Here is a 14,114-nt window from a genome sequence, read left to right as displayed (position 1 = left end):
CATCCGGGGACCCCAGCCAGTGCTTGGGGGTGGTTTAACTGGCTTCTGTACAGGTGCCCACGGCCAAGGGTCCTGGCCTGTGACCCCTTCCGGGGCGGGACGGGAGTCAGGTCCACAGGTGCCACCAGCAAGCCCCGCCCAACCCAGGCGCCCAGGAGCTGACACCTCCTTCTCCTGACTGCCCGAAAGCAGGTGCAGAGAAGGGACTGGTGTGACAGTAGGGACCAGAGGGAGTGAGCTCCCCATCTGGGGCCCCGCTCAACCCCCAGACGACTCGAGGGAGGTGAACACAGGCAACTAGCACTTGGAGAATTCACAATGTTTCATTTCAGACCAACCCCTTGCTGTGGTTCGCCAGGACATCAGCATCTGTTCCTGTCACCGCAGGCATGGAGCCACAGGCCATGGACGCTATTGCAGTGGCTCGATGTTCTCCCCGCCCTAGAGGAGACCAGCAGGCGGCTGGCGGAGGGATGCAGGGGCGGCGTGCGGTCAGACTGCCACGCCGGCTCACATCACCGCCTCCATGTGCAGGATCCTCAGGGCCTCGGAGATCTGGACGCTGGTGTCCATCTGCCCATACATGCCCACCAGGAAGGCCCGGTGCAACAATACGGCCGCGTGCTCTGTGCGGGAGACAGGACAGGACACGTCTGGCCCCGATGAGCTTGTGGCTCTTGGAAGCAGGGCGTCTCGGCCCCCCTGAGAGCCAGGCGTCGGGGAGCAAAGGCCTTGGGGGCACTAGGCGCCCTGGGTGGGCCAGGCCGGGCTCACCTTGGCAGAGGAGGGTGTACTCGGGCAGGTTCCTGAGGGCCGTCTGCACCACCTCGAAGTCCCGGCTGCCCAGGCAGCACATGAACGTGGGCAAGAAGTCCGCTGCAAAGCTGAGAAGGTGCGCACTCAGGTGGGCACCTCTCCCACGCCCGAGGTCGCCCTGGAGAGCCTCGGCCAGGACCTGAGCTGAGGGGGCCCAGACAGGGCTGGGGCCCGGGGTGCTGGGGATGCTGGGCTCACCTGGGGTTGTTCTGGATGGAGCGCAGGGCCAGGCCGAAGGCCAGGTTGCGGCAGGGCTCCTCCGCAGAGCTCATCAGCCGCTGCAGGTTGGTCTGCGGGGGGCGGGGGTGTTACTGGGGATCCCCTCCTGGCAGGAGCTCAGCCCCTCAGCCCCCAGGCCGCTGACAGTAACCACAGACCCTGCTCCCCACACCCCCACCCCCACCGCTATGGCCTCAGGACCCAGGGTGGGAAGCACTGTAGTCTGCAGGCTCCAGCCCAGGTCAGGGGTGGGCTCCCGCCTCAACTGTGAGCAATTAGGGCAGGGCCAGGTTCAGACGTGTGGTACCCCATCCCCCAGCCTGGCACGCTTCCTACCAGAAGACTGATGGTCTCCCCTGGCCCCCAGCTCACTCACCGAGAAAAAACCCAGGATCTCCGGTCTCCGCCGAGACATCTCGTCTATGTCGCTCAGAACTTCCAGCACGTCTGAGACAGCCAGAGAGGCACGTGAGGGCCACGTCGTGGCTGCTGGACTCAAGGCCGGACCTGTGTCCCCACGCAGCCCAGAGGCAGGAGGGGGCAAGCCCCGGGACCAGAGCCTACGGTGTGGCAGGACCCCAGGCCATGCTGGCCCTCACCCCGCATGTCAGGCAGGGGCAGAGTGGAGGCTCCATAGGGACCCTGGCCCGTCCCTGGTCCAGCCTCAGCACAGGTTCCAGCAGAGGGACCCTGTGTTCCGGCTGCAGTACGGCCCCTCAGAACGCTGGTGCCAGGACCTCCAGAACCTTCCATGCCACCTGAGTGCTGGATAAGCCCAGGAGTCCCCAGTGCCTCCAGATAAAAAGCACCAGGACTTAGGCTAGCTTCCCAGTCCCACCAGGCCAGCGACCCCAAAGTGTAGGTGCTGGTTGACTGGGAGGGTTTTGGAGGTGCAGGCTCCCCAAACCCTTGTCTGGCAGGTCTGAGGCACCCAGTGGTCTGCGCTGGAACCCCCTGCCCAGTTGCCTGACCCTGGCTGCCCAGAGCCACTCCCACTGAGAGGTAGCACCCAGCTCCCAGAGTTCCTTTCTGCACAGGGATACCGACCCCCAGATGCACGGCCATTTCTGGGGGTCACCAGCACCACGGTGCACCCAACAGCCCAAATTTGTGCAGCTGCCCTGCCCTCTGTTCCCCTCCCCTGCACGCTGTTGACCCTCGCCCTACCAGCCATAGTCAGGCCTCCCTTCTGCAGGTGCCCCTCTGCCCCGGGAGTCCCTGATCTCCTGCCGTCTGCAGACTGCTGCCCCGTAAGACCACCAGCCAAGCTGCCTGTCCCTGCCTCGAGGCCCTGCGTCTTCCCTATAGGCCCTCTCTGGCCCCTGACCATGAGGAGACAGCCCTGCTCCTCCTGAAGCCTGGCAGGGACCCTGCGGTCTTCTCCGATGGGAGCCCACCACCCACCAGGGGCCGACCTGGCCTGCAGGAGCCCAGCTCCCAAACTCACCCTCAACAGTCTGGCCCCGGGAAAGCCTCTTCATGTAGGGGGCCATCTCTGCCGCTGTCAGGGGGGTGAACAGGGAGACGCTGACCAGGGGCAGGGAGCCGGCCGAGCTCTCATCTGGAAGCCAGGAAGTCAATGCCGTCAGGCCGGAGGTAGAGACAGCCCACCCCGGGAGCACAGTCCGGCCAGGGCCTGCAGGGAGGTCTGTCCGGGGGAACGGCCTGCCAGCACTCAACACCCAAACTCCAGAACCCGCCTATAAGCAAGGGCTGTCCCTGCCAAACAGCCCCTGGGGTCCCACACAAGTCCAGAAGATGTGGCCACTGCCCCAAGACTGAGCACAACGCCCAGGACACAGTGGGCGCCCAATAAGGGTGTGGGAACCATGAGCCCACTGGGACCTGCCCCTCAAGCCTCTTAGCCACCGCATGGAGCGCGACCTCACGGCAGGTGCAGCGATGGCCCAGCTGAGGCCCGGGCACGCCCACAGACACCGGATGGTCCCGAGGGCTGCCAGGCCCGCAGAACCCCCATGGGCCCTACTCACCCTCGCCCTCCTCGTCCAGGCCCCGGTCGGCTCTGCCATCTCTGCTGGGAAGGCTCAGCCCCGCAAGGAGGGACTTGAGCATCACCAGGTCGCTGCTGTCGAAGGACAGGTCGCTGGGGAGAGCACAGGTGCTCTGTGAGGAAGACGCCGCAGACGGCAGACAGGGCGGGGAGGAGGGCGGGCATGGGAGGCCAGAGCTTTGGGAAGCGGGTTCAGAGCTGCGCGGCCCCAGCCCCCACCACCCTGGGCTCTGGCACTGCAGGCCCCCCCGAGCCCGTGGCTCGGGAGGCCCTCACCCCTGCAGCCCGGCAGTGGGACCCTTGCCAGACGGAGCCTGAGTGCCCGAGCAGGCCAGGCCGGACGCGCACACACACTCACTGCAGTGCGTCCGCATGTTTCTGCAGGAAGGCCACGGCCGCTGGGGCGTTGCAGGTCACGTACTTGTGGGTGAAGTGCACAAACTTGTGGATGAAGGGCGCCAGGTGGCGGGAAGACTTCCTGTAGCTCTGCAAAGCAGCAGCCTTGTGTTCACAGCCGGAGCACCCCCGCCCTGCCCCGCGCTTGCCCAGAAGGTCTCAGGACGGACCATGGATGCCAGCAATGCCTGTGCTAAAGATGGCCTTGCCGTTTGCGAGCCACCGATGCAGCCAGACAGGTGTCTAACGGGCACCGACAGCAGCCGGCCACAGAGAAGGCAGCACTGAGCGTGACCACGGCTGCTGGTCGGCCCTCTGCAGAACACGGGCCTCCCCCGGGCATGCCACCAGTGAGGCGCTGGTCCCCAGGGCGGGCAGCAGAAGCTGCTAGAGAGGCCTGCCCTCGATCAGAGCCCATGTCCTGTGTCCGCCCTCACCCGACAGCCTCGGGCAGAAACGTCAGGCCAGGCCGGGCAGCGGAGGGGGCCGCAGGAGGGGACAGCGGGCAGAGGAGGGATGGGACACGTGGGCGGGGCGGGGCGAAGCAGACGCAGGACGCACCAGAAGCAGGCGGACGAAGGAGCGCATACAGTCCCACAGCGCCCCCTGGTGCTCGTTCTGGAACACCTGTGGCTGCAGAAGCTCCAGGACCCCCAGCACGTGCAGGAAGAAGGTCAGGTGGTTCTGCTGGCGGAACTCCTGGAAGTTGAGGTGGGTGCGGCCGTGAAGGAGCGCAGCAATCATGGGCAAGTGTCTGGGGACGACCAAGAGCGCTCACTGGTCCGTGCCCCCAGGAATCCAGCACCCCTGCCTGGCCCCGCGGGAAACCCCCACGAGGGGACACGACAGGCAGGCACACCCCAGCTTCCCCATGGGGTCTGGGGCTTGCAGACATGTCCCCTTGCAACCTGGCCACCCTGCCTGTCCCACCTGATTCTGTCTATAAGGCGCGGTCTCTCCCAACCCCCGCCCCAGGGCTCTCCCGGCCAGGCTCTGCTTAGTCAGAAAGCAGCCGTCACTGCCCTGCACTGTGCACGGCAGCTTGCAGACGCAGACCCCACTCCTGCACAAGACCCCGAGTGCAGGAAGAGCCCCCAGAGGGCCTGCCGGGCCTGGAGTGGGAGGGGCCCGCTGGGGCGCCCGTACCTGAGCAGCAGGATGGGGTGTGCCACAGCCAGCTTCCGGCAGGCCATGTTAGCGTCGGCCACTCTGTTCTCTGAAGACCGGGAGTCGCTGGTGTCCGCGAGGAGAGTGATGAAGCGGTGGATGAGGCCATCCAGCTGAGGGGATGGGGGAGGTGAGCCCCAGGGGCCGCCCGCAACTCTGGTGTCTCACATGCCCGCCCCCCCACGGGGCCTGAGTCCACCATGGAAGGGCCCAAGACGGGGCTCACTGGGGGCAGGGCGCCCCGGGTCCCCCAAAGGCCTGGCATGGCCGCGCAGTGACCAGAGAAGCTACTCACCCCTGGGACCCCTGCTTTCTGGGTGCATGAGGGGCATGTGCCCAAACTCCAGGGGGGGTTGCCTGGGAGGGGCTGGGGCGGGGCGCAGGGATGCCCGGGTGGGGGATATCCGAGGGACGGGCCCCTCCGGCGCACACAGCCGCCACTGGGCCGCAGGCTGTGTGTCTCCGGCGCCTTGGGAAGGAGACACAGGGGTGCTGGCGGACGGCCCCTCTGCTCGCCCCACAGCCTGAGGGGCTGCTTGAAGGAGAAGAGACGGCTTCTGGCCCTCTGAGAGACGCACCAGGCCAGGGGCGCGAGGTGGGCTCTGCCCTCAGGCGCCGACGGGGGCAAGGACAGCTGCCCGGACGCGCCAGCACCGCCTGCATGTCGTTGTCTTCCTCGAACCCGAGGAAGCACACTTCTCTGCGACCCGCCTCGGGTCTCTACACCAGCAGTAAAGTATGCAGGTGGTCCCGAGCACCCCCTCATCAGGGCCACCCCGCGCCCCCCCCTGCTCACCTTGCAGGTGCTGCCACTGGTGGCCCCTCCGCTGTGCGGCAGGACCTCGGGCACGGGCACCCGCAGCTCTGGCCACTGCAGGTAGAGCTGCACCAGCAGGTCCCGGCAGCGCCTGCCCAGCACACTGCAAGACATGGGATGGGGCTGCTGGGCGGGCGGGGCTGGCGGGGCTGGCGGGGCACCAGCCCAGGGCGCCTGTGGGCAAGGGGGCCCGAGCCCTCACCTGTCGCCCCACTGCTGGATGCAGCCCGTCAGGTGCGCCGTCACCTTCCGGACGCTCTCGTCGTGCCCCCAGCAGCAGCTGAGCAGCAAGGGCAGCCGGGCCTGGAGGAGGCTGCAGGCAGCGGCGTCCCCATCCTGGCTCCTGGCCTCCGCCTCCGCCAGGATCAGCTCCACCAGGCCGATGAGCTCGGCCGCCTGCACCCGCAGCACCAGCTCCTCCCGCCGCTTCTGCAAGCAGCACCGCGGTCAGCGCCGGGGTGGACAGGCTGGGCCCGCGCTCGCCTCTCCCCACCCTGCAGGGCAACGCGCCCCAACACCTGCCTGGGGCGTGCGCTGGTCCCTCCCCTGCCAGATTCGTGGAACGTGGATGCAGGCCCAGAGGAAGTCCAGAGAGGCTGAAGGGTCAAACCTGCAAGCACGTGGGAGCTTTGCCTCAGTGTCCCCGCGGGAGAGGAGAACAAGCGGTAGGATGAGGCACGGAAGTTCACAGGAAGTTCAGGCCACACCACCACCTCCTAATCAGCAAACTAGACGGGCCCAGGTCAGCTGTTCGAGGACGTGCACCCCCCAACCCCCAACCAGCAAAACCAACACCGGACCTGCCCATCATCAGGGCTGCTGGCCACGCAGAGGGGACATCTGAGTCCCCTGCATACGGCGTGGACAACAGCCACGAACACCATCTGGGGAGCAGACCGTCTGCCCTGGTGGTTGCCCGGAGCAGGCACACCTGGACCAGGTGGGCTCTGTATCCCCAGGGTTGTGACAGCCACTGCAGGAACCCCTTCCGGGGTGCCAGTGGGGAAACGCCAGGCCAGATGCCCAGAGGGCCCCTGGGTGCTGCCGTCATACCACCTGGCCCGCCGGGCAGGGGTGTGGGGAGGGGGTACTCACCTCTGCTCCCGGTTCTTGCCCAGCAGGATGTGGACACACTGGTGCAGTGTGGACCAGCTGGACTGGTGAGTGAGCAGGGCCAGCAGGTAGGGTCGGAAGGACGGCACCTGGGGGCCGGGATGACCTTTGCCCTGGGGAAGAAAGATACCGGCGACGGTCCCTGTGGGGCTGACTGGCCACCTGGCCCTGAGGCACTGGAAAGCAGAGGGAGAAGGCTGTTTCCAGAAAGACCCAGAGTTCCTGCCTGGAAGGCAGCCTCGGCAGTCTGTGCAGCATGTGGGGCCCGGCTGGGGCGTGCCGGGAAGGCCACGTGTGCTGACCTGAACCAGCTCCTCAGACATAGCGAGTGCCCGTGAACAAAGACAACCAATCAACCCAAATCCCCAACTCCTGCCTCCAGAACCCCCCCGAGTCTTGTCCGAGGCCCCCCGCTGCAGGAGCACCTTGAGAGATTCACGGACACAGGAGGGTGATGGGGGGGGTCTCTGAGACCGCCAGCAGCCCCCACAGGGTCCTCAGGGGACCCATCCCGGTGGTGCGCTGGGCTCCACGCTCCACTCCGCTCAGTGCGGTGTCTCCCATTCCGGCAGGAGGCCCTGGGCCACAAAGCTCTGGTCCTCCTCCCCCCACCCCCCCGGAGCAGCCAGATCCGGCCGCTGCAGCGACTGGTCACCGGGCACAGGACACCCGTCCAGACCAGTGAGAGTCAGCCCGGGCTTCTGCTGGAACCGACACAAAGAGACTGTCCGGGCAGGGGCTGCCGCGGGAGCCCAGCCCCACCACACCCAGGGTCGCGCCGGTCCTCGGTCCTGGGCGCGGGGCGCGGCCCACCTTGCCCCGGGAGAACAGCAGCCTCTGCTGCAGCTCGGGGCAGCTGCTGATCACCTCGGGGTCCAGCATCTCCAGCCAGTCGACGAGGAGCCCGGAGCAGGGACCCAGCTGCACGGCCTCCAGGCTGAGGGAAAGCAGGGAAGGCTCAGCAACGGCCAGCCAGGGGCGCCCAGACCGGCCGCAGCCCCACCGGCTCACCTGCAGCCGTCGGCTTCCGGATCCCCCGGGGCCGGGGGCTCCTTCTCCTGCAGCAGCAGGGAGCTCACCACGGCGACGGGCCGCAGGGTCGGGGATGCAGGGGCGGTGGCGAAGAGCGCGGCCAGCAGCTCCTCCAGGTGAGGCGACCCCCCCTCAATCAGGCCCCGGAGGACTGTGGGGACAAGGGTGCTCCAGGTCGCTCCAGCTTGGTGGACAGACAGGCTCCAGGCCACCCGACTCCAGGACGGACAACCCCTGGCCCCCCTAAGGCCACCGAGGCCCCTGCGTGCCCAGGCCAGGGTGGCTGGTGGTGAGCACTGGTTCTGGGGGTGGGCTCCCCTCGTGCACACGATGCCAACGGCAGAGCCGGGCATGGCTACTGTGCTGGGGGTGTGCCCTTCCTGCCAGACCGCCACTCCTCTCTACGGCTCCCATTTCTGGGAAACCCGGGAGAAGAACCTCTGCGCTGGCTGCCAAGCCGGGGGTCCTCCCAGTTCCCGGGCCCGAGGTACCTTTGCCGACAAGCTCGGGCTCCACACTACACTTCTCCCCTGACTTGAGGGTGGTGACCACAGCCCGGACGGTGGAGCTGACCACCTCCGAGTCCTCTCGAAACGCCAGGGCCTCGGCTAGGCGCAGGAATCCACTCCGCACTGCCGGAAAGCGTGGGTGTGAGCCAGGGGATAAGCCCTTGAACCGCCGCTCTGGCCCACCCTGTCCCGGGAGCCCCCGGGGCCTCATGTGCGTTTCCAGCCAAGGATCCTACCTCACTCCCCAAAGCCCTTGCTTTCCAACCATCAACCCTGTCCGCACGGACGCCCCTCTGGGGCCCACGGAGCCCGAGGGCTGACACCCCCGTATCAACGAAGCTATTACCCCCTCCCTGCTGCCCCTGGGGGAGGGGCAACAAGCCCAGGGCCCCCACCCCAGGACGCGGCCGGCCCCCTCACCGTCGCTGATCCTGTGGCGTGCGGAGTACTGGACGGCAAAGAGCTTGAGCTGTGCCCGCAGGGGCCCCCCCTCCCCCGTGGGGCCGTCCAGCCACTGCAGCATCTGCATGAGTACTTTGAGGAAGAGTGACGAGAAGCCGGTGTCCTGGGGCACACAGCGCTGTGGGGACAAGCGGCAGCTCAGCGTGGGCGCGTGGCCAGAATGGTCCCCGGCTGTCACTCTGCCCCTCCGTTTCACACACAGCCTCTCCGAGCCCCCCGCAGACTGGGCACCCCACTGTTTGTGAGTCACTTCTGTGCAGCTTGGAGAAGAGACGCCCCTGCACCCGCAAAGGCACGTCGACACACTCACACGCTTGCGCAGACAGAGCAGTAGCTACGGTAGAATTACCACACCCGGGCGCACGTGGGCTAGAACGACCCCCGCGCCTCCTATTTCCCGGAAAGCTTCCGTCAGCAGAAGCGGGGGCTCCACGCCTGGCTCTGCAGGAGCCTGTCTCCTCCGTCCACTGAGAGCCAACCCCCAGGCCGTGGAGGCACAGAGCTAGGGTGCTTCACGGGCAGATCTGGGCAGCCGTGGGCAGATGCGCAGCTCCGGGGGATACACCATGGACAGTTGCAGGCCCCCGTGGACCCAGGCTCTGCGGCGCCCGCACCCACCTGGTACTGGCAGAGCTGGCGCATCAGGGGGCAGGCGAGGAAGTGGCTCCGGTGCATGGACATCACCAGGGCCCCGCTGTGCGGCGAGTTGAGCAGGGTGGCGATGGCCTGCAGCAGGCGCACGGCGACACCCGTCACCTCGGGGCTCCCCTGACGGACGCGGGCTAGCTCCTGGCCCAGGGCCTGCTGCAGCGCAAGGGCAGCGGGGCGGGCGCTGGAGCTCTGCCACCGGGGGCCTGGGCTCAGCGGGAAGATCTGTGCCAGAGCAAAGGGCAGCATGAGGAGGACACGCTCGGCCCCGGTGGGCCCGCTGTGCCCTGCATTCATGATGGGACCGCTCACGCCCAGTGGGCCAGACCCTGCCTGGGCACTGCTGGCAGCTCCCCGTCCCTGCCAGATGCCCCTAAGAGGCGCAGGGAGGAGACGCAGGACTCCTCATGGGCCTGCATGGGGAGCCCCACTAGGGCTGAGACCACAGGCAATCCCACCACCTGGCAAACACTGCCTCTTCCATTCACAGAACCGGGCACCGACCCCAGAGGGTACGCGGACTGCAGCCGGCGGGTAAGGGGCCCCCCAGGCACAGCCCGAACTCCAGAGAAACCACTGGAGATAAAGAGCGCATGCGGGCACGTGAGCAGAAGACGCACGCTCGGCAGCGACCGTCAGCATGTGAGCCGGCGAGCTCCCACTTGGAGGACCCCGGGTGGCAGGCGGCGCATGTGCAGCATGTGGGGCAGAGGCACAGCCACAGAGCAGGGTGACGGCCGGGGCGGGAGCGCTCACACGGCTGTTCTACACGCATAGCTCCCAGCAGGCTGAGGGCTGGGCACCGGCCGCTGCAGCGGGAGCAGCGCAGGAACAACGCCCACGTGGGCACAGCACGTCTGTCCCCAGGACGCCGCTCGGGCCGAGCACTTGTGCCAGCCGCCTCTCCAGTCCCCGCCCCCCGAGCGGACACAGCCCAGCGAGGGGACCTTCCCGGCCGCAGCTCTGGATGAGCACGCTAAGGCCTGCGGCAGGTGAGCAGCCAGGCTGTGGTCCCCCCGGCTCCCGCCCAGCGACAGGCTCCCCATGGATGTGGAGTTCTGGGGTGAAGCCCCTACCCCTCTCTGGGCCCAGGGCAACCCCTTCTGCAGAGCTTGTCCCAGGTAGCGGCAGCGGTACCTGCAGGAGCATGCTGGCCAGGTCGTCCTCGGGGCCAAGCACCCGCACCTGGGTCACAGCCCGGGTCCGCCCCGGCCCCGAGGGCTGCTCGGGGCTGCTTTTGGGTTTGGGTGCCTCTGCACCGTCTGCAGAGAAATGGGGAGACGCTTCAGCCAATGACACTTCCCGGCCGGCCTCCAGCAGGGGACGTTCCCCCAAGCACCCCAGCCTCCCTCGGGCCTGCTGAGGCCTAAAAAGAGTGCTGAGCTGTGAGGAAGGGGGACGGGACGGTACCTCGCCGCGGAGGCAGGGAGGCCGTGAGCAGAGAGTGGAAGGTCTGGCCTCCGGACGCTCCTCTCTCGTGCTGAACTTCAACCAGGTGAGCCATGTAATCTGCGAGCCAGCAGCCAACAGTTAAACACCCGAGCCCCGAAGCAGCGATGGCCTCCCTCTACCCCAGAAATCTGTGCTGGAAACACCACCCTGCCACCCAAACACCCCAGCACACAGTGTCACAAGCTGCGCTATGGGATCTTTTAGCCAAGGACCTGGTCGCACAGAGCCCGCCCCTGTGGCTCCTATCTCCTCAAAGCCCAGAGCACACACGGACGCCGGGGGCGCAGGGCAGCCCAGCCTCTCTTAGCGTGTCCGCCCCCGGTGCCTCCCACCCCAGACCGCCCATCCCTCATGCTGGGCCCGAGCCGCTCAGCTGGGGTCTGCAGCACGCGCGAGGCCCCCGGCTCTCACTCTTGTCCATGATGTTCTGCTCCAGGGTCTGGGGGTCGTGGGCCACCGCCTGGTCCAGGTGCCGCAGCAGTTTGCTCATGCTGGACACGGGGATGCCGAAGGACTGCACAAACAGCAGGAGCTGCTGCGGCTCCAGGTCCTGCAGGGCTGAGAGAGGCACTGGCTCGTGGAGCCCCCACCCGGCACCCGGCCCCTCCCCGCCCGGCTCACGGTGGGCTCGCCTACCCTGCTCCCTGCTGCTCCTTCCCTCTGGCCCCTGAGCTCCCCTGGAGTCGTCGCTGGCTCCCCCTACAGCGTGCCCTCCCCACACTTCCCACACTCAGCCCACCGTGCACCAAACTGCCTCCCAGGCTGCCCCCCACCTGCCCAGGAGCCACCCGACCAGACACCCACTGGCCGCTGTAGGACCAGTGCTGCTCCTCAGGCGGGACACCCCACAGCCACTCATCCTCCAGCAGCGGCGCGGAGGACCCTTCCCTCTCCCCTCGAACCCTGTCCTGTGGCACCATGTGCCCCTGCCTGCCTGCCTATGAGGGGCCGGCGGGCAGGGGCTGGGCAATGTGGCGCTTGCCCCGAAGCCCAGGGTGGCCCCGGGCACAGCGGGAACCCCAGGCGCGCCTGCGGGATGACAGACGCCTGATGCCAATGAGGCTGCGGAGCTGTCCTCTTGCACATGCGGTGGTGGTAGCGCCCAGCCTGGCAGGTGGCGAGAGGCCGGGCAGCCCCGTACCGGCGTCCACCAGGCGGGGGACCTCTGAGCGGATCATGCGCAGCTTTAGCCAGTCGGGCAGCAGCAGCGCCTCCTCTGATGTGTCCACCAGGAAGGCCGTAGGCAGAGGCTGCTTCTCTGGGAACCAGATGTCCAGCAGGGCCTGGAACTCGCCGTCACCGGCTTTGAGAGAGATGATGGGGTGAGCGGCAGGACAGCTCAGCCTCCGCAGCAAAGGCACGCCGGGCCCCGAGGGACTCGAGGCGAGGCTGGGAGAGCCTCCTCTCCCTGCCATGTCTGGGGGAACAGAGGCTTCACGGCATGGAGAGCTGAAGTGAGCCGCACCTGCTCCTGGTCTAACCCACGAGTCCCGCTGAGGGCACGCAGGGACTCAGAAGCTGGCCAGTCCACCTTGGGGGGCTGTGACATGGACAGGCACCGTCCCGGGCTCCCGGGTCTGGCTGAACCAGCTCCCTTCCCACTCCCAAGCTCCAAAGACTCCCCAGGGCTGACAGGAGGCCAGTCCCCCTAGTCGCCCAGGGCCCGTGAACTCCTGTCCTTCTGAGGGGACACATCCTCTTCACCGGCCCCCAACAGGGACCACCTTCCCAGCAGAGCCAATACCCCTGCCCTCCCCTCCAGGACATGAGCATGCGGCAGACTGGTCCACGGCAGCCGGCAAGGAAGGGACAGAGGGAAGACTGCCAGGCCAGCAAGGGTGCAGTCACCTGGAGGGACACAGGCCACGGCCACCGAGGGGCAGGCCTGTGCAGAGGAGCTGGACCCCCCAGCTCTGCACTCAGCAGACACAGCAAGGCATCGCCTCCCACGGCCACTCCGCTATAGGCCAGGGTGGCGAGGCCGGAGATCACAGGCTTGTTAACCTGCGGACCCTGCTGCCACCCAACGGGGACCTGCCCGAATCCGTGGTGGGTGAAGGCACTCTGCCCGCGCCGCAGGGTGGGGCTGGCGCTCATGTGCCTCATGGAGGAGAAAGCCCGTTGGCCCGGACCTCGGGACTGGCCCTCACGCACCCGCTGGCCACTCACCGCGGGGTGGCCCCAACGTCAGGAGAATGACCATGGCGTGGACCACCAGAATGTGCATGGTGGCCGTCTCCCCGCTGGTCCAGCGAAGGAAGACCTGGTCCTGGGACTCAGACTGCAGGAGAAGCGGGAGGGTGGCTGGGCTGCGCCACGGTGCCCCCGGACAGGGGAGGGGCCCGACCCGGGGAGCAGCCGCTGGCCTTACCCAGCTGTACACCTCCTCCCCCTCCTTGCTCTTGCGCATGCGCCGCACGTAGCGGGAGAAGATGGAGAGCAGGGCGACGAGCACGGCGTCCGACTCCGCGCTGCAGGAGCGCTTAGAGAACAGGTGGGACATGATGGTGGAACGCTCCACGACCAGCCGGGCCACGTCCTGGGGGCAGCAGCACGGCCGTCAGAGGGCCTCCCCCGCCGGCCCTCATCTCCACACCAGGCCCACAGGCAGCGGCGGCCTGCCATGGCCAGGGCCACCAAGACCCAGCTGCATGCAGTGGGTGGGCCGTCGGCGGAGGGAAGGGCCCTTCTGGACACACTCCGAGTCAGACCACCAGGCAGCTGGGCGTGGCAGAGCGAGAAGTGACACACATGCCCTGAAGGCAGGGGATGTCCACCTGGCCCCCAAGAGGGACACTGGCATCTGTCCCCGCCCGAAAGCAACAGTGGCACACCTTTCTCAAGACCCAAAATGAAAAGCCAACAGCCACAAGAGTGTTAATGTGAAACCCATAGCAACAGTGCCGGCACACGGGCCACCAGAGCAGACTCGGGCCAAGGTGTCAGGGCCTGGGCTGCTGTTCCCACCCAGCCCTCAGCAAGGAACCCACACTTGGAAAGAAGCCCCCCTCCAAGGACCTCTAGCTGACAGCATGCCTTCATCCCACAAAGCCCGGGGTCCACAGGAGCCGCGTGAGGGCCAGAGCAGGCGGATGGGACAGCAAGGTCCCAAGAAAGCTGACCAGGGCAGCGGGCAAGGAGGAAACGGCCAAGCCCTGGGCCCCAATGCCCACCCTGGAGGGAACTGTCCCACGGAGAGCTGCCAGAACACCCCGGGTTTGGCCCAGCTCCCTGTCCTGCCTGCCCCAAGCCAGTGTGCCTGGGTGAGGGGTGCACAACCCACCTCAGAGCCCAGGCACCATCGCCCCGGAGGCAAAGATAGTGTCAAAGCCAGCCGGTGACCCCGACGGCTATGCTGGCACCAAGCATGCCAGGAGCCTCACACCCCTGATGCCGAGTCTGGGCAGAAAATCAAGGGGAAGTGAGTGGGGCACATGCAGGCCCGGCCCCCCCCCCAGGGGCTGCTCTACCA

The 14,114-nt window shown here is 67.3% G+C and overlaps 1 protein-coding gene across 1 annotated transcript in view; it reads right to left on the bottom strand.

Moving 5' to 3' along the window:
- Window positions 1–306: 306 nt before the first annotated feature.
- Window positions 307–14,114, bottom strand: part of INTS1 (integrator complex subunit 1) — a 28,934-nt gene continuing 15,126 nt past the window's right edge. Inside the window, exons 24-47 of the mRNA XM_032872824.1 lie at window positions 13,014–13,181; window positions 12,812–12,923; window positions 11,784–11,945; window positions 11,054–11,200; window positions 10,601–10,699; window positions 10,328–10,452; window positions 9,161–9,415; window positions 8,501–8,660; window positions 8,063–8,203; window positions 7,551–7,722; window positions 7,353–7,476; window positions 6,522–6,652; window positions 5,949–6,036; window positions 5,629–5,855; window positions 5,406–5,529; window positions 4,589–4,722; window positions 4,004–4,196; window positions 3,405–3,532; window positions 3,027–3,139; window positions 2,483–2,596; window positions 1,412–1,482; window positions 1,015–1,106; window positions 775–884; window positions 307–626 (exon numbers count right to left, since the gene is read on the bottom strand). Of these exons, the coding sequence (XP_032728715.1) occupies window positions 511–626; window positions 775–884; window positions 1,015–1,106; window positions 1,412–1,482; window positions 2,483–2,596; window positions 3,027–3,139; window positions 3,405–3,532; window positions 4,004–4,196; window positions 4,589–4,722; window positions 5,406–5,529; window positions 5,629–5,855; window positions 5,949–6,036; window positions 6,522–6,652; window positions 7,353–7,476; window positions 7,551–7,722; window positions 8,063–8,203; window positions 8,501–8,660; window positions 9,161–9,415; window positions 10,328–10,452; window positions 10,601–10,699; window positions 11,054–11,200; window positions 11,784–11,945; window positions 12,812–12,923; window positions 13,014–13,181 (3,306 nt within the window). The 3' untranslated portion in view covers window positions 307–510. The remainder of the gene's footprint in view (window positions 627–774; window positions 885–1,014; window positions 1,107–1,411; window positions 1,483–2,482; window positions 2,597–3,026; window positions 3,140–3,404; window positions 3,533–4,003; window positions 4,197–4,588; window positions 4,723–5,405; window positions 5,530–5,628; window positions 5,856–5,948; window positions 6,037–6,521; window positions 6,653–7,352; window positions 7,477–7,550; window positions 7,723–8,062; window positions 8,204–8,500; window positions 8,661–9,160; window positions 9,416–10,327; window positions 10,453–10,600; window positions 10,700–11,053; window positions 11,201–11,783; window positions 11,946–12,811; window positions 12,924–13,013; window positions 13,182–14,114) is intronic.

Source organism: Lontra canadensis, unplaced genomic scaffold (genome assembly GCF_010015895.1).
Source record: "Lontra canadensis isolate GAN:19392208 unplaced genomic scaffold, GSC_riverotter_1.0 scaffold45, whole genome shotgun sequence".
Lineage (NCBI taxonomy): Eukaryota > Metazoa > Chordata > Mammalia > Carnivora > Mustelidae > Lontra > Lontra canadensis.
Note: the sequence above shows the minus strand (reverse complement) of the source record. Positions and strands in the feature narration are given on the sequence as shown.